At 47.5% G+C, this 27,479-nt stretch overlaps 1 protein-coding gene across 4 annotated transcripts in view; it reads right to left on the minus strand.

The window, feature by feature from the left end:
• Positions 1 to 27,479, minus strand: part of dlgap1a (discs, large (Drosophila) homolog-associated protein 1a) — a 104,417-nt gene that overhangs the window by 5,710 nt on the left and 71,228 nt on the right. For 3 of the 4 annotated variants that reach the window (XM_042071193.1, XM_042071192.1, XM_042071195.1), the window contains exons 3-8: positions 25,075 to 26,246; positions 22,236 to 22,453; positions 17,904 to 18,081; positions 16,252 to 16,492; positions 647 to 1,173; positions 1 to 62 (exon numbers count right to left, since the gene is read on the minus strand). The exon at positions 1 to 62 is cut by the window's left edge and continues 21 nt beyond it. In XM_042071193.1, the coding sequence (XP_041927127.1) occupies positions 1 to 62; positions 647 to 1,173; positions 16,252 to 16,492; positions 17,904 to 18,081; positions 22,236 to 22,453; positions 25,075 to 26,163 (2,315 nt within the window). In that variant the 5' untranslated portion in view covers positions 26,164 to 26,246. The remainder of the gene's footprint in view (positions 63 to 646; positions 1,174 to 16,251; positions 16,493 to 17,903; positions 18,082 to 22,235; positions 22,454 to 25,074; positions 26,247 to 27,479) is intronic. The other variant, XM_042071194.1, reaches the window with a different exon arrangement.

The following is a 27,479-nucleotide window of genomic DNA, read 5'->3' on the forward strand; positions in this document are numbered from 1 at the left end:
ATTCCCACTGACTGGAATTTGGACGGGTCCTCTGAATCTGGAGTATCCTCTGGTCCATCCACCTGTAATCATGTACACACACACACACACACACACACACAAGATGCACTTCAGGGAAATTGCTCAAGCCCTTGAAATCTACACTTAGCATGGGTGTGCTAGAGGGGGCATTCAGCTGAAGTGACAGACTGCATAAGGAAAGAGTGAGTGAGAGAGATAGAGAGAGAAAGAAGGAGACCTTCACTTAAGGAGAACGACGCAAGTGAGCCTGTGGAGGATGGCGGTTTCATGAGCCTCCGATTCGCCCCGTTCCCTCGTTCATGAAATATTTCTACCTAATGATCCATCAGGAAATCCAGCTGGACACGTCTGAATGAAATAATCTAGCCCTCTCGGCTGCACTGCAGTCACACGGGGTGTAGGAGTCACATAGAGGCCTGTCTTCCCAGAGTATTTGAGGTCGTAGGATACTACGAACTGCACTGGTGAATGAAACGAAAAACCCTAACTGCCACTCAGTGCAGTGCATTAGAGTATGTAACGTGCTAACTTTCAGAATACATGGAGTCTATACACAGTGGATGAATTGAATGTCTACGTTAGAGCGGACTCCTCAATCTGTCCATCTGGTCAGTGCGGCCCTCACCTGGATGCCGATGGAGAGGCAGCGGCTCTTGCGCAGGGCCTCGCGGCGCGCCTCCTCCGCTGAGGGCAGCAGCTGGGGGAGCGAGGACACCATGATGGAGGGGCCCGTGTCCGACCCCATGGTCAGGGCGGGTATGGCGGTGGCGGCGATGGCCATGGAGGGCGCCGGGGAGGGCGAGGCCGAGGTGCAGGCGCTGGAGCTGGCCAGCGAGAGGGCCATGGCGATGGCGCTGCTGCTGCTCACGTGCTGGCTGGCCGGCCCGTGGATCTGGGCATTGGCGGCCTCGATGGCGGCGGTCAGAGCCTTCATGCTGTCGATGCTCTCCGTGGAGTTGCTGAGGCCCGAGTGCAGTGCCCGGCCCTCGCCGCTGCCACCGCCCACTCCCCGCGGCCCCACGCTGCCCTCCATGTAGGCGTCCTGCGCCGACTCAGTGCTGCTCTGCGCTGTGATGGAGATGAAGGGCTTGGTGGAGGTGCGTGGGGGCACGGGTGGAGGAGTCTTCTTATAGGTGGTGATGCAGGAGGAGACTGCAGGCAGAGGAGACAGAGGACAGAGGACGGGTCAGTGAGGGCATAGAAAAGGACGATCGAACTGACCTCTAATCAGTCCTTAACCTCCTCTTCATGTTCCTGTAGCTCTGGTGGTAGAACAACTATTACAGCAACTACACCAAAGTGGCAACCACACCAAGGTCATGGGTTCGATTCCCAGCAAGCATGTGTGTGTGTGTGTGTGTGTGAACTGTGCGTCACTATGGAGTAAAACATCTTTCTAAGTAAATGAAAAGTACACTTAGACTGTGTGTGCTTGAGTGTGTGAGACAGTGAAGGTGTGTAGTTGTGTGTGACGCAGGATGAAGGGGACGGCGCGCGATGACTCAGAGCTGGCGAGCAGTCAGGCTGCAGCCCACGCACACACACATCCTCCGCCATGTCGCTGAGGACTCATTACAAGCACTCAACACCAGCGCGCCACATTCAGCATCCATTAAAACAAGGAGTCTTTTTAATCTTGACCCCCTCTGCGCACTTCCCCCGACTATCCTGTTCACAAATACTGGAGCCATGAATAATCCAGGTTAGCACCTCTGGGTCGTGTGTTCCATTGCTCATCTCCCCACTCGATCCTGTGAGGCAAAGGCAAATAGCATCACGTTCAACGACACGCACGTATTCTCTGAAACTAATTGAGCAGGTAGATTTCTTCTAAAAAGCTAATCTGCCATAACACTAGACAGAGCATATGAGAGTGCATGGTGCTGTGTGTGTGTGTGTGTGTGTGTGTGGGGGGGGTCAGATGTATTAAACGAGCAGCGGTGTTATGGAACAAGGCCAGCTTGCCATGGGTCTGTGCTGTGCTGTGCGTTGTGTTGTGCTCTCCCAGTCCTTATCTGCACCACCGCTACTGTCGTCTGGCACAGCTGAGTCACTTCAGCAGTGCGGTGGCCTCGTGGGTGGGACAAGCCAGACTAAACATGAGATCATCCGCATGAAGTGGCTCTGTCTGGCCACCAGTGAGGTAAGAGAACGCAGACAATGATGCTGTGTGTGTATGTGGGTGTGTTGTGTTGTCTTGTGTGTGTGTGTGTGTGTGTGTGTGTGTGTGTGTGTATGAGAAGAGGAAATGGAATGTGTCCTTTTAGAAAATGCAGCCATATTTTTCAGGATTGTGTCTATGAATAGATAGATAGATAGATGGATAGATAGGGAAAGAGACACTATGGGAAGTAGTCACTGAAGTGTGTCTGCTTGCCACACACAGAGTAGTACCATCACATGCCCAGAGCAGGGCAGGCTAGCAGAATCCTTCCAACACTAGACACTCACACACAACACACATGCCACACGCCGCCACACACTTTTCCTCCTTCTCCCTCACACACACACACACGCACACACACACACACACACACACACACCATCTTAAAGGACAAAAGCTGTGACAGCAGAGTCTTTTTATGTGAAATCTGGGTCACATAGTGCTGCATGATAAAAAAAAAAGCCTGCCACAAAAGATGGAGTCACTGACACAAAACAGCATGTGCAAACATGGCTTTGGACTGAGAAGCAGCAGTCACATCAGTTGGAACACCAGAACAATCTCAGTACGCCACAGATTTATAAAAAAAAGGAAACACAAGAAAAAGAATCCTTCTGAGCCTTGTAGTTGTGATCTTTCACACTTTCCCGACAAAGTGTCGAGACAGGCAAGTGGAATTGATTCACTCCAGCTGTGAGATGAGATCCTGTCAGGAGTGACAGTTGGGTTCAGACTTGGTAAGGCAGCCGCCATCATGGGCTGAACAGAGAGAGACCGACAGAGAGAGAAAGAGAGAGAGAGAGAGAAAAAGTGAAAGAAAATAAAACAAACAGATATCCTGCTCCATCTGGCTGAGAGCCAAAAGCTGTCTGCTTTGACTGCTAGAGCTTGAGACTGCCTCAGCAGCAGAAGCGGATGGGGCCCTCGAGCCACAACGCAACATCAAAGCACATCAAATATACACTCCCGTGTATATAATGACTCACCCACGGCACACACACACACACACCTGACGTGAGGACCTCTAGGCCCTCTTTATGAAGCTGTCTGCATGACTGTGTCCGGAAACATCATAGGAGAAGTGAGAGCTCTGTGCATCCCTCCAGTGGAGCATTATGGACAATGGCCCACATGGGAGATCATGTACGACACAAACACACACATACACATGCTCTTGCACTTACTAAAAAAAATATCAAAGAATAGCTCCTCAACAGTGATGAGAGAGAGGGGGCTCCAGCTCTTTGCTGATGCTAGTCTCGGCCTGTCTTTAGTAATGACAAATACTTTGTCTGCTCCACTGTCATTCACTTCTTTACAGTAAGTATAAGATTGAGGAATCTTAGTTGTCCAGTGGTCACCATGAATTCCCTCAAGCACAAAACAAAGAGGAAATACCCAGTGTATGCAAGAAAGCACACAACACTCATTTCTCTTTTTCCACCTAGCTGGATCTCCTTTCCTAAACCGCAGTGTGTATTGGACAGGAAGGAGCCTGAGGTTGAACATCCAGAACGTCCCAGCAACGTCAGATATAACATTTGTTATGCCTAAAGTATATATTTGTCACTGAGACATGTTATGTACAGTATATGAAAGTGATATGCATATGTATGCCCTGTAGTTATAGATGTCATACACATTTACTTGATTCATGCTTTTAGATACAAAAACATGGGAGATCTTGGGGGTATTCCAGAAAGCGGATTTTGTTAAACATCATGAGTTTGATAACCCTGAGAAGGGGGGAAATTCGGTGCTTTCCATTCCAGTAAGAAACATAACTCAAACTTTGGTCTGTGAACCTAAACTGCTTGCTAGCAGGTTGTCCTTACCATGGCCAGTGTGTCTCCATATCCCCTCCCTCCTGCTGAGCTGCTAGTGGACACGACTTGTTATTTTCTTCTCAATCAGTCCGATGCAAGGCCTAAATCATTTTCATAGCCTACTGCACCCAGAGAGGGTTTTGAGATCCCGAATATTTACCTACATCCCCTGGAGACTAATCAAACGTTATCATCATCTTTTTCTACCTTTAATCTTATAGCCTATTAGAAGTTATTTAAAAAGAATCTTCTCTGACTGGCGCAGCAAGTTAATAATAATAATGTTATAGCAGTTTGTGTCAAAAATAACTTGTGCTGTTATTTTTGCTGGGTTTTTAGCCATTTTTAAGTCACCGGCCCGGGAATATAGTGCTTATAAAACAATTAACAGCACAAACGGTAATTTTTATAGAACAAACATCGGAAAAAAACACTTTCACATACAGCTGCATCTCAATAAATTAGAATATTGTGGAAAAGACCATTGCCCAGCCCAGACTGGGAAATTAAAGGCTCAGGAAACCATTGCCGGTGTTTTGACTTAATTAGCTGATTAGAGCTCATCTTAGGTTGACATTTCTGTATTATAAATTCTTCATTTCAACATTTTGTGATTCTGGATTTTTGATTTCCATGAGCTGTAAACCAATCAAGATTAAAACAAAGAAAAACGTGAAATATATCACGAATCATAAATCTACAGTAGATTATATGAAAGATTTACTTTTAGAAATAAATTATGGAAAAAAAAAAACTTTTCCATGATATTCAATTTTTTTGAGATGCCCCTGTAATTATGCAGCTGTGCTGAACACTGGGCTCATGGGTAGGACTTCTAAGATAGAAAAGTGACGCAGGAAGTGGGGTACATTTTTCTAAGCAGTTGCCATGGTGACTCGTCATTTCTGAGCTCCATTGATGATGGCTTTTCATAGTCATCGGGCACACACTGAACTCAGAGTGAACAAACTCTGTGTAGATGGAACTAGCCCAGATCAACTGTTTTGGAACAGAAATATCAAGAGTTTCCCATCTCAGGGTAAATCAACCCAGAGATCCTGGTTAGAAAGAGAGTTAGTCCAACCTCCTTTCTGGAAAGGACCTCATCAATTCCAGTCTCTGTCTAATAGCTGCTCATTGCAGTCCCATGAACCCCATCTCTCTCTCTGAATGTTTTGAGAAACCTGAGACACGTGCACTGCCCTGCTATCATACACTCAAACCTTTTACTTTTTACCTCAAACTACTGTTACCTGTTGTTATTTACCAGTTACTTTGACTAATTATGAATCATATATACTGTAGCCTATATGAAGAAGTAATAGTATTATGTGTAACATCTTTAGTGAACTTGTCAACCTTCAACCTTCTCTGACTCCCTAAAACTCCCTTTTCTCATTTGGTACAAATTCTGGCAATACTGAGCAGATTCATCATCATTTCATCAAGGTCTTGCCCATGGTGATAAATTGACCTTTGTCTTGCTATTCAATTATCTTTAGTTAGACTTTGCACTTCGCCCATTATTCAAAATCACCTGTATGGAACTAAACAGACACAGTTCACTATTAATAGTAGTGAAAAAATCAGATGATTTACTAAAGTCATCAGAAACTCAAGTCAAGTTTGCTAAACTCAAGTCATTCCCCTTTAGTGTTGGAATATGCAGGCTAGATTATATGGCTTCATATACCATCCACTAGTCAGATATGTAAAAGATCCAACAAGTAATTAGTTGACATGACAAGCTAATTGTGTCCCTCTTTTATGTCAATACAAACAGTAGGGCACTTAGGCTACACACAAACTGTGGTTCCATTGAGATTCAGGAGTTCCAGAGTTCAGGGGTTCCACTTTTGCTGCAATTGCAGCCTACCTCTAAAACATTGGAGTGTAACGAGTCCCTCTAGTGGTTCACATCCAGTACTGCATTGACTGGTTTGTCCAATTATTGAAGACATTTGGCAGCAGCAAGATGCCATGTCTAATTTCTTACATAAAACTGACGTACTTAATGAGCTCACTGGAGGACTTCAGACAGATAGATTTAAAAAAAAAATGTTTTGTCAATTCTGACCATGACAACCTGCTGCACAAACGTCAGTGTGCGATGATTCAGTGATGGCCAAGTTCCCACAACAGTGAGGCCCAAATAAATCATTCAGTTGTGTTTGTGTTTGTTTTCTATGGCATAAATCATCAGATAAAAAAAAAAAAAACCTCACAGAGTACTGTTCGGTAAACATCTTCTCTCCTTGAAATAGGAACACAAGATTAGAGAATACGTATACTGGAGTTACACAGCTTCATACAAATCATTAGAATATCAACAAAGAGGAGTGAGGTCTGAGTTAAAGGGGCTTCACGATTAGCATAACAACATTTCCAGGAAATGGAAAAATAGTCAGCCTCCTGTGCTGTTCTACATGCCTTCCCTGATTGGTGGGCTCATTGGTAGTCAGCCCACTCTATGCCGCGTACAGAGCCCCTGATGCATGCCGCCTGCTTAGCTGGCAGCACTGATGGATTCTGTCAGGAGCTCCTTCACTGGCTGCCCATGCTGTCATTCACAGCAGTGTGTTGGTGTTACGCACACATTTTACACTTCTGACTCAATTAATCCTTCCTCTTCCCTTTTCCCCCTTTTTACCCATGCAGCGACTGTGCTTCTTGTGAGTGATATTGTCATACTGTTTATGTTATTTATTCATCCCTCTCTCTCTCTTTCACACATTATCTCTCTCACACACACACACACACACAGATACACACACACACACACACACACACTTCTCCCTGATGGGAGAGTTTTGGCATCTCTGGACTGTTGACCCTGAGCCTTAAAGGACAAAGTAAATCATGCTGTCAAGACTAGACAGCCACATTTCACCCCACATCAGACAATCACTCTCCATTCCAGTGGCAGAGCGTCCTCCTGCGTCCTGCCCTGACACTCACCCTGCTAGCAGATCCCTCCACTTACCTGTTACAGGGCTTGGCTGGCTATTTATATTTACTTAGTGCTGGCATATGGGGTTGATTAGGCTAGACGGAACCCTCCAGAGAGAATTAGCCTAAACGAGGGTCACACTGACTGAGGTTTAGTCTACGTCTTCGTATAAGTAGCACAGACGATTTGAGTGGGCCCAACAGACACATGATGCTCTCTAATTCTTAAGGTAAGCCCCAGGAGAAACCAAAAGACAACTCACAGCTCCTAATCCTCAGGAGAGGCAATTAACCTGACCCTCTCGTGCACCAGCCACTCGAGCGGCTTTTGGAGAAAGGTCAACTGTAATCCAAGCCACGGCTCCCCCTGAGACAATGGCACCGGTCAACCTCTGGGATATTATTACCGCTTGCTCAGTCACCACCATTAGCACAATGCAGCCCAATTACTGCACCAGCTCCAAACGTGTGTGTGTGTGTGTGTGTGTGTGTGTGTGTGTATCACAATTAATTTAAATCCATCCAGGTAAGTGCATTTCTCAGTGGTCACAAACTCATCATTGACTTTTAATGCAGGAAAAACTAAAAGAAGAAGAACTAGTCCTGGTATGTCACCCAGTCCCTCATGCGTCTCATCTGTTAGCATCAGCCTGTAGAGAAACATGGGCTTCTGCATTAACTACATCGCAAAAAAAGAGTGAAAGAGTTTGCAGAGTCTACCGCCTTTAAACTGCCTAAACCCTCTGACACATGTAATATACTGCTAATCCTAGCAAGACATGATGCATTAAGAGCTGACATGCAGCTTTGAGATCAGTTCGTAATGAGGATTTGCTCAATACAGTGGATGAGCCTATATAACATGAAAAATGACTGTGGCACTGCAGAATAGTGCCATAGTTGCAGCGAGATTGGCCATCATTGGTAAAGGTATGGTGAGTCTTATGAGTGAGAGTGTGACTGAGTGAGTGTGTGTGTGAGTGAGTGAGTGAGTGTGAGTCTTATGAGTGTGTGTGTGACTGAGTGAGTGTGTGAGTGAGTGTGAGTGAGTGAGTGTGTGAGTGTGTGAGTGAGTGAGTAAGTGAGTGACTGAGTGAGTGTGTGTGTGTGAGATGAGTGAGAGTGAGTGAGTGAGTGAGTGAGTGAGTGAGTGAGTGAGTGAGTGAGTGAGTGAGTGAGTGTGTGAGAGTGTGTGAGTAGCTATGCACGTAAGCAGATCACCCTACGCTACCTCTGCAGTTTGCCAATGACGGGAGTTCTCACATCCTCCGTCACAGAGGAGAGGAGGCAGTATGAGGGGCCTCTTATCAACAGCACACACACTCACCAACATCCAGCCAGCCACACACACGCACGCACGCACAGCCCCGCCAATGACCTTAGGTCTCATTCAGCTGGTGTGGATAGACAAGTGTGTGTGTGTGTGTGTGTGTGTGTATCTCCCTACATTCTCGTGAAGCCACCCACAGGACACTAACACACACACACACACTCACTCACACACACACAAATGGAAGATGATACAAACCGGCACAGACTGGATTTCACAGAAACTGACAGTAAGGATAGCATTGCTGATGTCTGCTTGCTGCCCCTTCTAGATGCCCCCCCCCAACACAAACACAGAGAGAGAGAGAGAGAAAGAGAGTTCTAAAGAGCTCTGGTATGTGGGTGTATTGCAACAGAACTGTGATTGAGGATACTTGTCAGAGCCAACAAGATCTCACATCTATTTGTAATCGTATTTGCTACCATCATCATCATCATCATCATCAACACCACCATCATAATTATCATTAACATCACAATTATCATAACCACCACAATGCTATTACCAGCATCACCATAACCTGGCAGGCAGACTTGCTGTGTCAGGCTGGAGCTATGAAGTCATGCTGTCCTTCATAGAAATGTCATGTATTTATTTGTGTTTTAATTCTAACTAGAATGTAATGCCAGAGGAATTACAATAGTGGATGGAACGCTGCTAAAGTTGGTGGGGAAATTCTTGGAAAAAAAAACATTAAATCACTTAATCTTTGAGTTCATACAAACCCTCGTACCAAAAGACCTTGTGTGTCAAGGCGTTCTTGAGATATAACACTCAAGGTGTTTTTGACATTTGACCTCCAACATCAATTCACTTCATCTTTGAATCCATACAAATACTCATACCAAATTTCAGGCATGTAAGGTATTCTTGAGATATCGCACTCAGAGTGTTCATTGACTTGACCTTTGACCTCCAACATCAACTCACTTCATCTTTGAGTCCATACAAACACTTGTACCAAATTTATAGCACATGCGTCAAACCGTTCTGGAGATATAATGCGCAAAGCATGAGATATGGCTGTGACTTTTATTTTGACACACGGGAAACACGTAAACAGGATGTGTAGTTTTAGGGAGCACCAGATTGTATGCATTAGAAGCTGAGACAGTTGATTTCACAGGTGACACCTGTGTCAGTGTTCTAATTAGCCCGGGAACTACTCTGGGAGCTTAACAAATGCAGGCCATTTAGGCCATTATGACATCACAGCCTTTGAAGTCTAAGGGGGGAAAATTAGCTTTTTAACATTTTTAATCCCCTATTTCTCAAAAAGTATAAACTTTTTTAAAAATCTGAAAAATAACTCTCTTGCCCCACTCCAGACCTTCACAATGGTTATTTCAACAAGTCTGTACGTTAAGCGGTTAGAGTCGCATTAATTCTTAAAAGGTAAAAAGAAAAGGTTATAATAAGAAGAAGAAGAAGAAGAAGAAGAAGAAGCCAGGAGATTTCAAGATAGTGGATTCCATCCACTATAATTATGTGCATATACATACTTTAAAGATCATCTGTATTATTATTGTTGCTGTTGTTTTCATGTTTTGGTCCAGTCTGGGTGTTTTTTTTTTTTCTGTTAAACTCTGCTGATATGTCTATGTTTGTCATCTATGTTTCTCAATGGAAAAAAAACAGACTTGGTCTCCTAATGACGACTGAGGGTGGTGAGAGATGTGACGCTGTCGCCAGTGTCCCCATGAGGGAAGAGGGAGGACGTTGTCTGCAGGACTGAAAACAAAGGCTCAGGGGCAGGGGGCCGAACCCGTTGTCAGGCAGAATGTCTTATTTGAGAACGCTATGCTTCACAGACCTGGCCTGAGCAGCTTGGACAAGCGTAACAATAAACAAAACACACACACACACACACACACACACACACACACACACACAACACACCTTCAAACCAGCAATGTTATTCCACCACAATAGGGCACTGTCCAGAATCAGTAAACCTGTCCCCAGCATATGTCAACATTTCCAAACCATCAAAAGAGAGCAAAACAAACAACATCAGACACAAATACTGTATTCGCACACAGTGAGAAACTGGTCTCTGCCTCAAATGATGTATCAGGCAAGAGGTCAAGAGGTCAGGCTTTCAATGGCCCCAGTGAAATAAGTGGAGGCCCTGAGTGTTATTTCTGCTCCTTCATGTCCAGCTTGCCCTGTGGCCCTGGTCAGCCTGAGACACATCTGCACGGGGTCCAGAGCTATTTCATCAGCTTCATTCATGACTCACCTAATGGACCAGCATTGCCCTGAGTACCAGCAACACACACATGCTAATGAATCTATTAAGAAGGGAGAAGGGGAGAGAGAGAGAGAGAGAGAGAGAGAGAGAGAGAGAGAGAGAGAGAGAGAGAGAGAGAGAGAGAGAGAGAGAGAGAGAGAGAGAGAGAGAGAGAGAGAGAAAGAGTGGAGCTAAATCCAGAAATAATTCTAAAGTTCAAAGCATCATTAAACTCAAAATGAGGACAAACAAAAACAATACTGCTCAAAATACGCATTTTGAGAATTACAATTTGTACATTCAACAAGATATTCTTTCATATTTAAGATCAGGGCCACACCAAAACCAATATGTTGTGCACAGGAAGTGTTATTACAGATATTGCATGAACATGGTTAACAGAAAAATGGTTTGATGTGAAAGTCAGCTAACCTGAGTCATCTTAGAACAGAGCCTCAGGGTCCAGTAATGGCAGTAATGCCACATTCTAAATAACAGGGCGCTTCTCAAAATAAAATATCAACAATGGTGTACATCTACACACAACGACTACTATGCTGCAACAATGTATCCATTACAGGATTACAGCACCAAACCATGTCTGGGGAATCTGAAATCAGATATTGATATCATTATGATCCAAGCTGCTTAAGGAAAACATGATGTTTGGTCAGATAACTACACAATCTCGTCCAAAATCTCTTTGTATAAACAATGTTATTTTTCTACAGTGGTGATTTTGAAGAACGAATCCGAACAAGCAGATGGCACAACCCATAAGGCCTACACACACACACACACACACACACACACGCACAGACAGATTGACACACACACACACATGAACACACTCCCTGAAAGACATGCGATGTGAGTTTGGTCGTCGTATGTGTGTGTGTTACTGTATGTGTGTGTGTGTGTGTGTGCGTGTGTGTGTGTGTATGTGGTGGTGGTGCGCCCTCTCAATGTCAACCCTGACAGCTTCCTCCATTAGTCCCCTCATAATTCATCTGGCACGGTCTCCGTGGCGCGGACATCTGGATTAGCCACGGTGGGCTCTCCCTGACAGGGCCGTGGCATAAATCTGCCTCGCAGCGGGCAAGTTTGGCGGCATGGCCAGCCAGGCGGGCGGGCGGGAGGAGAGAGAGACGCAGACGGAGACATGCTTCCGTCTGATGGGAGGCCCCTCTCTCTCCACCTTCTCCACCTCAATGTCAGCTGAGTGTCACAGCGAGGGTTGCAGCTGCTGTGTGGTCACAGGTGTGTCGGGGGCCGTCTCAGATCAAACTAAATTCTCTCTTTCTTTTTTTGTCTCTTTTCACGTCTCCAAGTCACATTTGCATACACAAACACACACACACACACACACACACACACGCACACACACAAGGGCAGGATCCACTCGGAAATGTCAGAAAATGGACACGCCCAATCTCCACTGAGGACACTTGGTCAAAGAGACCTCTTTGATCGTCACACGCATCCATCCATATGTAATGTGGAACTGACAATATGGGCAGTAGTCTGGTAGCGTATGGTAATCTTCTGTGCACAGTTGTGTTATTGATAAAAAATCTTATTTTAGTCCGTGTACGTTTTTCAGTTATGCACAGGAAAAGATGTGTTATTGGTTTGGGATTTCCCACAGCGGCCGACCAACAACCACGCCTTTACTAACATATCAGCAGTATACAATAGCAATGCACAATTGACTCGAGACAGCTGCAACGTGCACCACAGGCTGTACCTGGGGTTAGTAATAGGTGGCTCTCCTTCACTGTAGAAAGTCAATCAACAACCTAGCCAATATAACGCAAAAGGGTGCGGGATTCCACCATAAACAACCTTTGAGTGACTATCCTCCAAAGTCTAAAAGAAAACAACAAAACAACTGTCTCCACTGGCCTTGTGTCTGTTTGCCAGTGTACCAGTTCTGTATATTTTAGCTTCTTCCTTTCAAAGGCTTCCTCCATTGCATCTTCAAAGGGAATCATTAGCTCAATACAGTAGACAAAGCACTCACTGAAAATACAGCACCATGACTGGACTGAAAGCAGTCACAACAAAAGCGGTCAACTTAAACTCGCTTGTCCTAAAACAAACACACCAGTGATTTAAAGGCCGATTATGTCTCCAGATGTAGAGACCAGGGGTCAAGCTAGTTTTACAGCCAGATAGAGTATGCTTTAATGAGCCAACACACGTAGCAATCAGCCTTTCTTTGATATCACTGTGGTTGATACCCACCCCAAGTTGACCTGTCAGACAAGCTGGTAGAACAATATTATAATTTGCTTGTGGCAGATGCACAGAATGGGCTTTGGAGATAAAACCAGACCCTTTGTGAATTCGGTCTCTTTTTTAGCTCTTCTGTCACTCTTGCCTTCTGCTTCTCTGCCATGCTTAATTCTTATTCTTAAACATTCTCTCCTTCATTCTGTTCCCCCCTTCAGTTCAGGATTGGGTTTATGTGGTCATTTCAGCATATTATGGTCTAACTCACATCTAAGCTGTTTATTCAGTTATTATTATTTACAGTTGTATGTATTTGTTTAGTCAGATTTATTGAGCAAACACATAACAAACCCAACATGCCTAACATGCGCTTACCATGCACTTCCTTCTTCTACTATATCTTTGATTACACTCCCTGATTAAACTGCGCTCTCTTCCTCTGGCTTTCTTGAGGTGTTTGAAAAAGCAGTGTTTACTACCCTAAGGCCTCCTTTTTTATGCTGGAGCTTGATTGTTAGTTCTCACTTGTAAGTTGCTTTGGATAAAAGAACCAGCTAAATGAATACATGTAAATGTAACCAGTAAGGCAGGCTACATACTGTCTGTAGATTGAATTGATTTGTATTAAATACCCACAATTCGTTCAATCAGGTATTTTGCATCTGAATTTTTGATAGCTGTTGTTATGCAGCTTAATATGTTTTAAATCTGTGATAAAGGAGAGGAACTATGACCAACTCAATTTCAAGTGAAGGTATTTAAACAAATAATTGAAGGAAAAAAAACAAATAAATAAAAAAACAAACTTAATGTCCCTATTGAAAACTACATCTCAGTGCGCACCCTGGTGCTTTGAATACGAAGTAAGCCGGTGGGGAAGGATAAATTCACAATCCCAGCAGCGTGTGTTCTTAAGTGGATTATAGAGATGCAGGAATGTTGGGCAGGAAGGGAAGAAAGGAGGTGATTTGCATGGCTTTGCCTACAGGCTTCCATCTCGGTCTGAAGGTCGGCTCCCTGTTCTTCCCTTCACCATAATTACTCCCTAGCGTTCTCATGATGAAGAGACCAGTTCAAGCCTGTGTGTGTGTGTGTGTGTGTGTGTGTGAGTTTTCATTTGTTGTTTTCCTTTCTTGACCTGGCAAGGAAAGAAAACATGTTTACTCTGCATCATCAGGTCCAATCAGTCGAGTGTGGGAACCATTTTGATTAATGGGGGCCAACTGAGTGGGCTGCTGTGCACTGTCCCCTGTTTGGAGTCAGAGGCAGAGTCAGAGGCAGGTGACTGGTAGGTTACTACACCAATGGGGGCAGATGGCCAAACACGACACTAATAGCTGCAGTCAGCAACCTTTGATCTTGAAGGTGCAAGGTTCAAAAGCTGTCCAATACAGCAGGGATGTTACAAAACAGAAAGGCTCTAAGCCAGGAGCTTGGGTTGTGTTTCATTTAGTATTTTCCTTGCTGCTTGGCCCCAAAGGCAGTTATGAAAAATTCACAAGTCCGGTGCAAACTCACTGTTCGCGTACAACCCCCTCTCTCCCTCACACACTGTTTTGCACTTTTGTCTCATGTCGTTTTCTTCATCTTCCTCCTCCTCCTCCCCCCCCCCCCCCAAGTGTCTTCTCACAGCTAATGCTGCAGACTCCTGCCCATATGTCTGCCAGCAGTAGCCACCCGCAGCCAGAGACCATCACACTGACACGTCTCAGCAAAGATGAGCGTTACTGACCCACAGCTGGGGGGGGTGGGGAGTGAAAGCAGGGAGGGAGATGAAAGCGCGCAAAGCCGACCGCGCATTCCTCTGCTTGCACCCGCACACAACAACCCAGCTGACTACTGTTCGCATTTAGAAGCCAAAAGCAGAAAGAAAAAAAACATGATTTTCAGGTAGAGAATAAACAAAAACAAACAACACGTCACTGTTCGCCGTCAAACTTTGGCGACAAACAGACAGACAGGTTTGTCAGCAACAAGGAGCTGCAGTGAGCGAGGAGTTGCGTCTCCAAAGTGGAGCCCGAGGCCCAGCGCTTCTCCACTTATTTCGGGTCGATTGGAGCACTGTGGAGCGCCAGCGCCTGCAGTAGGCCCCCTAGTGGTGACATGCATTTGGATGTCTTCTCTGATGATATCAAACTGAGATGTCAGATGCTGTCAGTGGGATTAGGCCGCAGGGCCCTGCCACTCTGAAACCCCCAGAGAGGAGCAACAGAATTGGGTCACCACAAGTTCAGTCCAGACCACAGCGTGTGTGTTTATTAGTAGGCCTGTGTGTGTTTTTGAATGTGTGCTTATGAGTGTGTGTGTGTGTGTGTAAGTGTTTTTATGAGTATGTGTGTATAGTGTGTGTGTGTGTGTGTCCATGCCTGCCAGCCGCAGCAGGTCTGTGGGTCAGTCACACTCACATTCATAAGCTTCTGTGGTCATCACGTGTGTCTGCATAGCTACACACACACACAAAAGATATTTCCAGGTCAGTTGCTAGGGCCTGCATCAAAGACAACCAACCTAAGATGCTGAGCACTGGATGCTGACAGAATAGTGATGGAGGTTGTTTTTATGCCACTGTCATTTCTATCAGCTGAAGCAAAACCTAATCCTAGTGGGGATTTGATTGATCTCAGTAACATGGTCGGGCCTTGAGGTTAACATACTAGCGTCGGGGCTCGCCTAGAGGTTAATGCCCAGTTAAAAGCTTTATAGGGTGGTCCATGTTAGGAAGTAATGATGAAAAGTCAACTGAATGAATATTTATTATCTTACAAGCAGAATGAATCTCTGAGACATTTGTGGAAGCCTGTTCAACACAGTAGCCAGGACAGAAGTCTTTTAAAAGTGTTTAACCAGAATAGCCATTCATGTTTTACTCACAAATGACTGCTGGTGTCCAGCCCTGGCCAGAGGGCACCACCATGCCTGAAAGAGCCAACCATCCACGGGGGTCAGATTGAGCCCGGCCATCAGAAGAGCCCAAACCTCTTCTGTGCGAAATCTCTTTAGTGCGGCCAAATGCCCCGAGTCTCAGGGGAGATGACCGCTCGGCTTGTGCAGATGGGGCTTGTGCTGTCTAACACAGTATTATTGGATGCTTTTTTTGTGTTGTGATTCTGTGGCACTTTGTTGTACGTAGATTTTATTTATTAATTTTTTTCATTCTGTGTGGACTTGCTCCAAAACTGAATTTGGTCTCTATGTACACAGGCTGCCCTCTTCAAAGCTGAGCACAGCATGTCTCCATATGCTACTATGGGCTGCAGAGCTAGGGCCACAGGTAGGGTACATGTGTCTGGGAATGTGTGGTATCGGCACGTGTGCGAGGATGGCACAGTTGCATGCGCATGTCAGTAGATTTACAAGAGAGAGCGTGAGGGTGTTCAGGGCAGGTGCACAGAAAACAGAATTGCATGTGTGCCGTCTCCACACACACACACACACACACACACACACACACACACACACACACACACACACACACACACACACACACACTGACCTGTGCTACTCTGGATGGTCCGGACGGTGGTGGTGGTCCGGGGCGGCGAGGCGGGTAACAGCGGTCCGACCTCGTCGTCCTGCGAGCAGCCCTGGTCAATGGCGCGCACGTAACTGTGACTGCGCATGCGGAAGCAGCCGGGTACTGGCAGGTCCAGCGCGTCCACCGCCTGCGACTCCATCTCGCTGAACACCGACTCGCACACGGCCTCGATCTGCCCATTCACCTCCACCTCGCTCACCTTCACGGCAGGAGAGGCCGGGTGGAGAAAGAAGATGAGACAGGACCAGAGGAGGAAGAGGAGGAGGAGGAGGAGGAGGAGGAGGAGAGAGCAGAATTAAGGGACAAGGAAGGAAGGTGAAGAGGTATACAGTGGAAGGCCAGGGGCCAGAGTATTAGTACATGTACTCGGCTGCAGAGCATGAAAACTCATACACCAGAGAAAAGCCCCACTTACCAGGGGGCAAACATCAAGGGTTGAAAAAACAAAGCTTAGAAAACAGAGTTATGAAGATAACAGGGCAAAAGAAAAGGAAGAAGGTCATGAACCAATGAACTAAACTAGCACTAGCACTAGCAATAAACACAATGCAGTGGCAGGAGGAGGAAGAGTCTTAAGAGCGAGGGCTGGGGGGAACTGAAGCGCTCGGAAATAAAGTCAAAAGTCAATCCTTGAGAGGAATGGGGCATGTGCAAACTTTAACTATGCATGGGGGTAGATGCAACAAACAAAACCCTGGATACTAAAGTGCACTTTGGGTAGAGGGGGAGGATATTTGATTGGTGAAGGATGCCCGTCACCTGGCTAGCTAACCATGCTGCCCAGGCCAAAAGAAGCAGGCAGATCCAGCACTGAAGTAGCTAGACAGCTAGCACGGGGCTCACGCTTGGTCATGCAGAAGGAGACGGTGAGGATGAAGGTTGTTGTGACGTACTGAGGTGAAGACAGAGACAGGCTGGAGGAATGACCTGGACAGAGACACACTGGACAGGCAGAGAGGGTGGACAATGTGGAGGAAATGACACAGGACAAGGAGGGTGGGCAGCTCAGAACTCGCTAACAGTCATACATGAGGGAATGCACTTACATTGTTCTTCCTGAATTGAACTGTGCTTTAGTGTATTTTTGTCCATGGGCCTGACAACAGGCTCTTAAAATGCAAGGTCTTGGGCAAGTAAGCTTTTGAATTATTTATAGTCCAAATGTCGGCAAAGCCAGAAAAAAAGTAACTTTCAGTTAGTTCTTTAGCTTTATATATCTCCTTTAAACAGTGTCTTAGTGAGATCTGACTGGGGTTAGTAGGGGATATTGAGTTCTACTATAACTTTATAACATTATAACTACCGGTATACATGTTTTTGCAATACAAAGGTGAATGAACAACACCATGTGGCAAATGGGTCCAATTCATCTCGGTAAGAGATGAATCACTGGGTTGACGTCATGATCCTGGTATGGCGGGGGACTCTCGGGGTCAAATTTGGACTCTGACCTTCCTCCTCCTGCACCCCGGCCTGCCCTGCCCTGCCCCCGCTCCGGCCCCCCACCCGGTGGAAAGGAGGGGGTGTGGAGGACAGGTATCGGGGGCGAGGGGGATGGGGGGGGGGCGGCCTGCGTGGGGCGAGGCGTGAGTGGGGGAGGTGCCACCAACCTGGCTGATGGTGCTCATTGCCCTCATGTAGCTCTCGTTTCGCGAGCGGTATTGGGGTGAGGCGAGCAGGGCTTTGGGGTCCAGGCTGTCCAGGCTCCTATTGATGGAAACCTCACTCACCGCCCGCAGGTAGCTGTGGCTCCGGATCTGCAGCTTCGGCGAGTGCTCAGTGGAGATCCTGCAGGGGGAGAGAGAGAGAGAGAGAGAGAGAGAGAGAGAGAGAGAGAGAGAGAGAGAGAGAGAGAGAGAGAGAGAGAGAGAGAGAGAGAGAGGACAAATTACAAGATTGGATGGTTTCGGGAGTAAAAGCCATGACGGAGGAAGGGATAACAATTGTGGAAACATGGTCTTTCACACTCCAGCTGAATTGCACGTATAAGTGTCCTTGATTTGGACGGATCGGATCGCTTGAAAGTGACATGTGGTAGGAGGCGCATGGCATGCCACTGCTGGCTCATGCACCATCGGACCTAATTTGAAGGGCATCAAGGAAGAGGGGGCAGAGGGAGAGAGAGAGAGAGAGAGAGAGAGAGAGAGAGAGAGAGAGAGAGAGAGAGAGAGAGAGAGAGAGAGAGAGAGAGAGAGGGAGGGAGAGACAGAGATGCAGAGAGAGGGAGGGAGAGAGAGAGAGAAATAGACAAAACCAGAGATAGCAATTTATTCTCTCTTGAGTGAGTGGGAGTTGGAGGTGGGGATAGAGGGGATGGGGTCTCGAGGAGAGTCCATCAAGCGCAGGGTCCCTGGGCTGATTCAGCAGCCCGCTCCCTGTTTGTCCGGCGCGGGCCTGCATTATGCATGCGTGGCTCTTTAAATAGAGGCAGCCAGCTAACTCCAGCGGGCAGGGCAGAGCGGCTCTCCTCTCCTCTCCTCCTCCATCGCTCCACTGCGGCTGCTGAGGAAAAACAGCTAAACTCACTTAAGGCCACCCACACAGGCCGCACTTTTCATACACACACACACACACACACACACACACACACACACACACACACACACTCTCTCTCTCTCGCTCTCCCTCACACACACTTACAAACATACACGCATACTCTCTCTCCCTCACACACACTCACACGCCTGTACTCCTTCCACTGCACATGCATGCCAACGTTGACAAACGTGACTCATGAACATCCATACTCACATGGACACATGCAGCAATATGCCTGCACAAATCAACCACACACACACACACATCTGGCTGTGACTGCAGCTGCAGTGTGGCGTCTGAAGGGGAGAGAGCCAGAGGGAGGACAGAGCTGCTCCTGTGTCTGCATGGCTGGGCTCATGACTGGCCAACACGCACACTGAACAACGCTGCACACCCACGCAAAAACACTCAAGTCAAGCACACCAGCAACACTCTCTCTCTCTCTCTCTCTCTCTCTCTCTCTCCCTGTCTCTCTCTCTCTCTCTCTCTCTCTCTCACACACACACACACACACACACACACACACACAAGCCAAGGCCAAAAAAAGGCTGAGAACATAATTTCATCCCAGACACCTTAGATCAACAATTATATAATCCATCCAAAGACGTATAATTAATAAACAAGGTATAAACATAATGACTACTTGCTGGCAATCAGGCCTGAAGCCGTTGTCTCATATCAGTTTTGCTGGTTCAGGTTTGCTGTCAATTTATCATATGTCTTCTCTAGATTGTTTCCTCCAAGACACCTGACATGCAAATTTTGTTTGTGGTTACAAACCGCAAACACAGATAAGGTTCTAACCCTTGGCAATTATGACAGCCCTGTGCTCAGTGTTCCTGGAGGATGCTGGGTGCTGAGTTGTACTCTCCCCCACCCACCCACCACACACCCCCAGGACGCCTGAGTCTCCGCATGAGTTTATGTCAGCTTTTCTTCATCACACATGACTATCTGTCACATGCATTATGGATTATGAGAAAGGTCTGCCTGGCTGGCTCTCAAAAGGTCTCCTTTTCATGCATTATGTGGACTGATGATGTAACATGGAACTTATGGACAGTCGGATGGACATGCCTTGCCGAGCTGTTGGAGGGAGGTCCAGAAGCAGTGAGTGATTGGCGTGTGATGTGCTCCACACGTGACACTGTGAAGGGTTAAAATTCACACAGCAGCGTTTGACTGTCTCCTACATGCATGGCCTCATCCCAGCCGCCTTGTCTTTCACACAAAACAATTGGAACGGAATTCCACAAAATCAATATTTATAAGCAGCTGTAATTCCAAAATAATATTATGATTCTGCAAAGCCTCAAATCCTCCAATCCCTCTTTGAGGCACTCCGGGCTGTGGAATCCATTTTCCTGAGAGCAAATGAGGCTGCCTGCTCTTGCCTGCCTGCAGTTGTTCCTCTAAGCTACAAACCCCTCTGATTCAGTTTGGTATTCACACAAAATGAGCCACTTAGTTTGACAATATCAGCAAATGACTAACTATACAATTTGAAAACAAAGTAGTATGTCTTTTGAAAGGATCTTACACAGAAACAATGTGTCACCAATCTAGGGCAAAATCACCTGTCTGTCTGAGTCACCACAATCAAATCCATTTAACAGGCATAAGGATCCGCAGGCACTTTGTTAAAACACTGTTTGAACTAATAATGAGGATTTACTGTAATTTGGCACTCTATGTCAACTTTAACCTTCAAAATTGAGGGACATGAAAAAAAAAGACATTGTGTCAGTGAAGCACTTGGTACAGAAGTCCCAGGGCTAATTAGTCTAATTACTCATACCTTCCATGGCTGGGAGCTTACTTAATTAAAGCCATGCTTGGCTCCTAGCTCCCTGGAATAATGGAGGCTTGTTTCCGTGGAGACTCTAATTGATATCCCTGCTGTGTGCGGCGTGTCCGTGAAGCCACACTTCTTTGCAGGGGAGGGGTGAGGGTGGGGGCTGAGGGGTGGTGGTGCTGGTGGTGCTGGGGGGCAAGGTTGATGGAGGAACGTTTACAAGCTGCACAATTATTTTCTGTTTTGCGAGGGAAACAGATGAGCATCCATATCTTGTGTGATTGCGGCAGCGGCAGGTAGCTGATTGGAGGAGAGGATGAATGGTCTGTGATTAGGGCGCCATTAGTTAGCAATAAGCATGCCGTGCCTGTGTATGCTAAATGTGCCAGTGGGGACTGGACGGACACAAAAACACACTGCTGGAGAGAGACAGAGAGAGAGACAGCAGGTGTCATGGCTCTGTATCTGAGTCAGACTTTTTTTGCATTTCTACAGTGGAGAATATGAGCTCAGGGATGAGTGGATTGTCCTTTACAAACAGGTTAGTAAGCTTAACATTTGTACTATTTGGCTGTACTTATGCTTGGAAGCTACAATGACACTTGAGGAACAGATGGTGTTTGATAGGTGCTGCTTAAAAACTAACTTGTATAAAAACTTATGACACTTCTTTGCCACTTCTGTGCACTCTGGCATTCACAAATGTTAACAACAAAAGTGACTCATCAAAATCTCCTTATCAAAAGATATAACTCTGCGGCACATTCCCGACCAAGGAGCTGTCTTAAAGCCAATGCAGTGCCTGACTCATATCTGATGTGCTGGAAGAAAGTGTTTCCATCTCTTATCATAAATGCTTGCTAAATAAATGAGGAGAAGGAATTAAAATTAAAACGAAGATAAAGGTCACAGATATGTCTGTCACTATATAAGTAAGCTTGATTAGACCCTCAGACAAAAGATTAGTAAAACTGAAAAAAAGAAAATAAGTCTGTAACTACATCACTCCTTTATGACTGTCTGTCTGCCTGTCTGTCTGTCTGTCTGTTTGCCTGTCTGTCTGTCAGTCAGATCACCATTCAGCTCTTGTTCATCTGTCTCAGTTCTCTCTCTGGTGATTCCTCTGGTTCACATGTGTGCTGTTCACCTATCAGACATCAGCTGGCTCAGCATTCAAGTGCAAAAGTTCAATCATTCCTTGATAAGTCAGAGCAGTGCTTTACACTCAAAAGAGTTGCAGATTAATACAACAAACAGATCAACATACAAAGGGCATTACTGTGGGCTTGTGCTGGCTAAACGTTTGTTTACTGTAACGTAGGATGTTGTACATTTCAAATATTTGCTTCGGGCAACACATTTCTGTTTCTCCACAGTTCGACAGGAAGTTTTTGAAAGACTGAAGTTGCTTGTAGATCGACATCATTATCCATCCTCACCCCAAGTGACCAGTAACACAGCCAAACTAAAACTCCTCCTCGTGTCAAAAACCACAAACACAGTGAATCATGCAATGGGAAACCTACTCAGGTCAAAACAGGACCCTGTGTCTCGTATGTGTGTGCATTGGTAAGTGCTGTGTGAGATGGTGAGCAAGTCGCCTTACTTTAGAGTGGTCATCTCGGTCAGCGAGGGCTGCGTGGCTTTGAGGTAGCTGGCCCGCCGCGCCTGCATCTTGGGCGAGGGCTTGGGGCTGCCGTCCGAGTCGCCGCTGTCGTCCTCCGCCATGGCCTTGACGTAGCTGCCGCTGCGCATGCGCCGGCACGGGATGTCGTCCTCCTTGGCCAGCGGCGTGAAGCCTCCGCCCCAGTCGTCCTGCGGCACCTGCAGGGGGGCGGTCAAGAGCATCAGGGGCCGTGCTGCCGGATTGCATGGTGGCACAGCCGGAGCCTGCGCCATCACACACACACACACACATACGTACACACACACACACCTGACTTCGCTCCTATGCCCCCCTCATCCTGTGAGCAGAGGTAATTAATGAGACTGCTCGGCCTGGCCTGCTCCGCTACACTAATGACGCCTGCCTGCCTGCACAGCCTGCCATCTGTCTGCAGCGCTACTTCCTCCAGGCGTAGCCCTCATCGACATGGGCCACACTCGAAACAAACAAACAACAACAACCAAAAAAGAAGGAAAATGAACAAAGGGTCATTAGAGAGCCTGCATGTGGAAAGGATATTGATCTGACATCATGGATTTTATTGCCCCTTGTGTGTGTGTGTGTGTGTGTGTGTGTGTGTTGCCTCGACTGGGTCTGGTGAGAATCCTCCAGTTGTAGCATGGGCAGTGTCTGTTCCCATGCCCATAGTAAGTGCTGCAGAAACTCCACTTTAGTCATTTAAGTGAATAAGGCAGCAGGGTGGTGCTGAGGCTGGGGGTTACTGGGGAAACGGGGTTGGCGCTGACGTCAGATGACTAGTGCCCAGATGCTGGCCTGACAGCATGACGTGCTAGCATGGAGTGCCTGCAATCACACAGCCACATACAGAACGCTAAAGACACAGTCACTCTTGGCCACTTTTCAGAATTCCATCTGAAACTACTTCCTAAGAGGTCCAGTTTGGGTAGGTGAGCAACTGAGGGTGGGAGCCAGACTGAGTAAGTGAGTGTGTGAGTCAGGGTTGGTGTGTGTGTGTGTGTGTGTGTGTGTGTGTGTGTGTGTGTGTGTGCGCATGTGATTGTGAGCGAGTGAGTGTGTATGTCTTGAGTGCATGAGTAATTGTGTGTGTGAGTGACTGAGTATACTGTAAGTGTTTGAGTTGGAGAGTGAGTGAGTGAGTGCACGTGTGAGTAGGTGAGTGAGGCTCTATGTAAGTGAGCATCACAAACATCAGTGCAGGCTTAATGGCTTTTAGATCTCACTGACCCTCCAGTTCAGGATGAGGGTCTCTGAGGGGGCTGTAGGAACTGATTTCCGATAGCAGCGCAGGCCGAGGAAAGGTCGGCTTTTTGGTGGGAACCTCCATTTGCTCTCATTAGTGAGACTTAAGAGAGTGGCACTGGGCTGTCTAGATGCTTCTAAGCCCTCTGTTTGCTGCAGTCCGTTTCTCTCCCTTAGCCTGGGAAATCTGCAGGATAGAGGAAAGTGCTGCGACAACACTACTTTTAGCTCCTTCATCTGTTCTGGTTGGCTTCCTAAGGGTTTTAAAGGCCTCAAGTGCTGCGAGTCTTCCTGTTCTCATGTTCTCAAAGTGAGGTTGGAATTGGTGTGTGTTTGTGTGTGTGTGTGGGTATGCATTCGAGAGCGAGAGTGTGGGAGTGCGTGTGTGTGTGTTAGGGGGGGAGGAGGAGTTCTGGGGCCATGCTGAAACTTCACACCGGCAGTGCAATCTTGATGATTGGAACAAATGCATCAGAACAGTGGCGATTCAGAAGTTTCCCAGTGGTGCATGTAGCTTTTACCTGTCTGGCGACACCAGGTTTCGACACATTCATTTCAACAGCAGGGAATCACAAGAGGAAGTAGAGATTACGCCTGGTGGGGGGCATATGCAATGTTCTTTTTGTCTTTAGTGGTGGAGGAAAGTGCGTCACCAAACAACCAAGAGACCAGTTCAGCTCTGGCATTTGCATGTGTGTGTGTGCCCCTGCATGAGCAACACACATCTTGACGGTACACACTCTCGGACTTGCACACAGCAGGGAGCTCTACTAGCATCTGGGACAACATTCCCATTGGGATCTGCAGAGTATCCGCCTCCTCTTACTGTAATCACACTGAAGAGTTTAAGAGCTGCTTCAGTAAGGGGGTGCTGAGGGAATTGTGCTGGGTCACGTGACTCTTTTTTTGGCCTCTAAAGTATCTGTTTGATGGCAGGCTTTCACTACTCTGAGTCTGTCTGAAAGTTGACATTCACACATTTTGTGCATTTGGTGACGGCTCATTTGACAGTTTATCAACAACTTTTTAGTGATTTAGTCTGCATATGAAAACAGTTATTAGTTAGTTAGTGCCACAAACTAAGAATTAACATCAAGTTAATCATCAACACGGCACATTAGCACACAGTTAGAATAACAATTACACAATCACATAATCATTAGGAAAAAAAGGATAGAGGAAATGGGAGAAAGCAAGGTTCAGAGAAGATAAAATCATAACCAACTGGTAGGTAACCAAAAAAGGATCCACCAAAGAAACCGAATGCTTGCCAAGCTAACCCGGAAAGTAAGGCAGCTAATGGATTTGCACTTACTTCTCTCTCCAGAAACTGAAACTCAAAACTGGAGGACCGCTCCAGGAAGAGGCGAGGTGGTGGTGGAGGAGAGGTGACGGTGGAAGTGTGAGGGGGGAGTGGGGGGGTGGAGGTGAGGGTTAGATTTTGGAGGTGAGCATGGGGGTTGAGGGGGGGGGTGGGGCAGGCGGGGAGACGGGGGTGGAGGGGGGGGGGTAGCGAAGGAGGAGAACGTTTTGTCGGAGGAAAAGAGGTTTGGCGTACCTGCAGGTATTGGCAAGAGCGCTCCTGCTGACAAGCCTCAGCTTTCACTAGCGCCTTATCTACATTTACCACCGAGGCCTTCTGGTAGACTTCCCGGGCCCTGCTCACCGTGAGAGAGGACGACCACGAGCTCTTCTTGACCAGCTGCTGGGCGGCCTCCACGGCCAGTGGCCCGGCAATGCCACCGCCGCCGCCGATGGCGCACGTCGAGCACTTGCCCACGTCGTTGTTGCTGCGCGATGTCTTCAGCGTGTGCTCGCTGATGGTGTTGTAGGCCTCCAGGAAGTACTGCGACTGCGACTTGTCCGGGTGCCGGCCCATGGTCATGACGCCGGCCGTGGGCACCGTGGGGCTGCGGTACAGGCACACGTCCCGCTCCAGGTTATCGTCCGAGCTCCAGTAGCCCGAGGCCGGCACGTGCGGTGACGAGCGGTTCTTGGGCTCGGCCGACTTGCAGCGCTCGCGGCTCTTGCTGCGCTTGCGCTGCCGCAGTGTCGGGGTCTCGCTGTCCGGGCTCACCTTGCAGCTCCCTCCTCCGCCCGCGCCATTCACGCTGCCCTTGGCGTGGTGGTGGTGCACCTGGTGCGGGCCCTCCAGCGAGTGCGACTTGGTGAAGAGCTTCTGCACGGAGTGCACCAGGTGGCGGATGCGGCCGGGGCTGTCGCTGCGCTGCTCCAGCGCCGCCGTGCGCTTGTACTGCAGCGTGTGGTAGCCGTCGCGCGACGCCACCGCCGGCAGCTGCCGCTCAAACTGGTCCAGCAGGTTGACGGGCAGCCGGTTGCCCTTGACCGAGCCGCTGCCGCTGCCCCCGCCGCCAGTGTAAGGGACCAGGGCGCACTCGTCCTTGAGCTCGTGGTGCGAGCTGTAGTGGCGGCGCGGGAAGGTCCCGTAAGGCACCACGCAGTCGGGCTGGTAGGGCGAGGAGGTGACGCTGCGCTGGGCGTAGTAGGGGTGGTCGGCCGGGTGGGGCGCGTCCACCTGGCTGATGAGGTACGGCTTGCTGCGCTCGGCGTGGTAGCCCATCACGTCGTACGAGGGCTCGCAGGCCATCACGTGGTGGTGGCTGCGGCTGCTGGACAGACCCTTCATGGCGGTGGTGGCGAGGGTGGAGGGAGAGAGCGGGCTAAGGGCATCTACCGGGAGCGTCCAAGCGGGAGGTCAGGCAGCTGCAGCTGGAGGGAGGGACAGAGGGGGAGAAAGCAAGATATAGGGCGTGATCAACAGGTCCCTTTAGCAACCATCACACCCAGCATTTAGCAATCTACAGGGGAGTGTACATCTAGACTGCTATTTAATGTACAACTTTACAGACTACTGCAAGTCACTCAGCTCATTTACAATGAAAGCACGCGGTCCCAACCAGACATGACAAAGATGACACAAATTATAAATAAATATGAATAAATAAAACAAATAAATAAAGTCAATAAATCCTAAAATTGTTTGTTTTGTCCGAAATCTACTTGCTTGAAATGTCTATGTAAATTGCAAATAACTGCACCATACTCTGAGCAAAATGAATGAGAGGGGTCTGGCCATTTTTTTTTACAGTTATGGGCCAAATGTACCAGTTAGTAACAATATCAGCCAGCCTCTCGTGCTTTCCAGAGATGAACCAGTAATCTCCCATCCTATTGTGACTAGTCTGAGCCACCACTTCTGTTTTCACTGTAATCCAAACAGCATCAGCAGCAGTGCACTACACTGCACGGCACGGCACGGCACGGCGAGGATGATCTCATCTAAGCATGCCAGCCCCCTAACCAGGGCCTTCTCCAGCGGCCATGTCCTGAAAGGCATATACTCTGTGGAGGACTTCATCCCAGAGGCTTTTCCTCGCTGTCTCCTGGCCTCCGCGGCGGCTTGATTTCATTTCACACGCCCGCATTTGCACGCTTTGTCCTCTCCTCGCAAGAAACAACAGCTTCACACACCCACACACACAAACACACACACACACATCCGTTTCATTCATCTCGCTGCATAGCCCAATCAAACTAATTGCAGACAGCAAGAGCACTTTCAGCTATGCTAATTTGGTGACGTTGATAAAGAGCACTCTCACTACACAGGAAGAGATCTCAACAGGAAACGGCAAAGAGCATGCAAGGGAGTGAGAGAGAGAGAGATAGAAAGCAACATGGAGAAGGTGAGAGAGAGATATAGAGACAGAGACAGAGAGAGAGGAAGAGAAAAAGAGGGAGATGCAGAGAGAGAGTGAGAGAGTGAGAGAGAGGCAGCAGACCCTGTTATTATCGAGGTTATTATTGGGTGCTGTGACACGCTAATGGTACAGGGGGCTTCGTCTGTTCAGATTGCCACCGCTCTGATCTTCCTTTCTTAGACACACACAAACGCACACACTCGCACACACACACACAAACACACACACACACACACATAAA

The sequence above is a fragment of the Alosa sapidissima genome, chromosome 1 (genome assembly GCF_018492685.1).
Source record: "Alosa sapidissima isolate fAloSap1 chromosome 1, fAloSap1.pri, whole genome shotgun sequence".
Classification (NCBI taxonomy): domain Eukaryota; kingdom Metazoa; phylum Chordata; class Actinopteri; order Clupeiformes; family Clupeidae; genus Alosa; species Alosa sapidissima.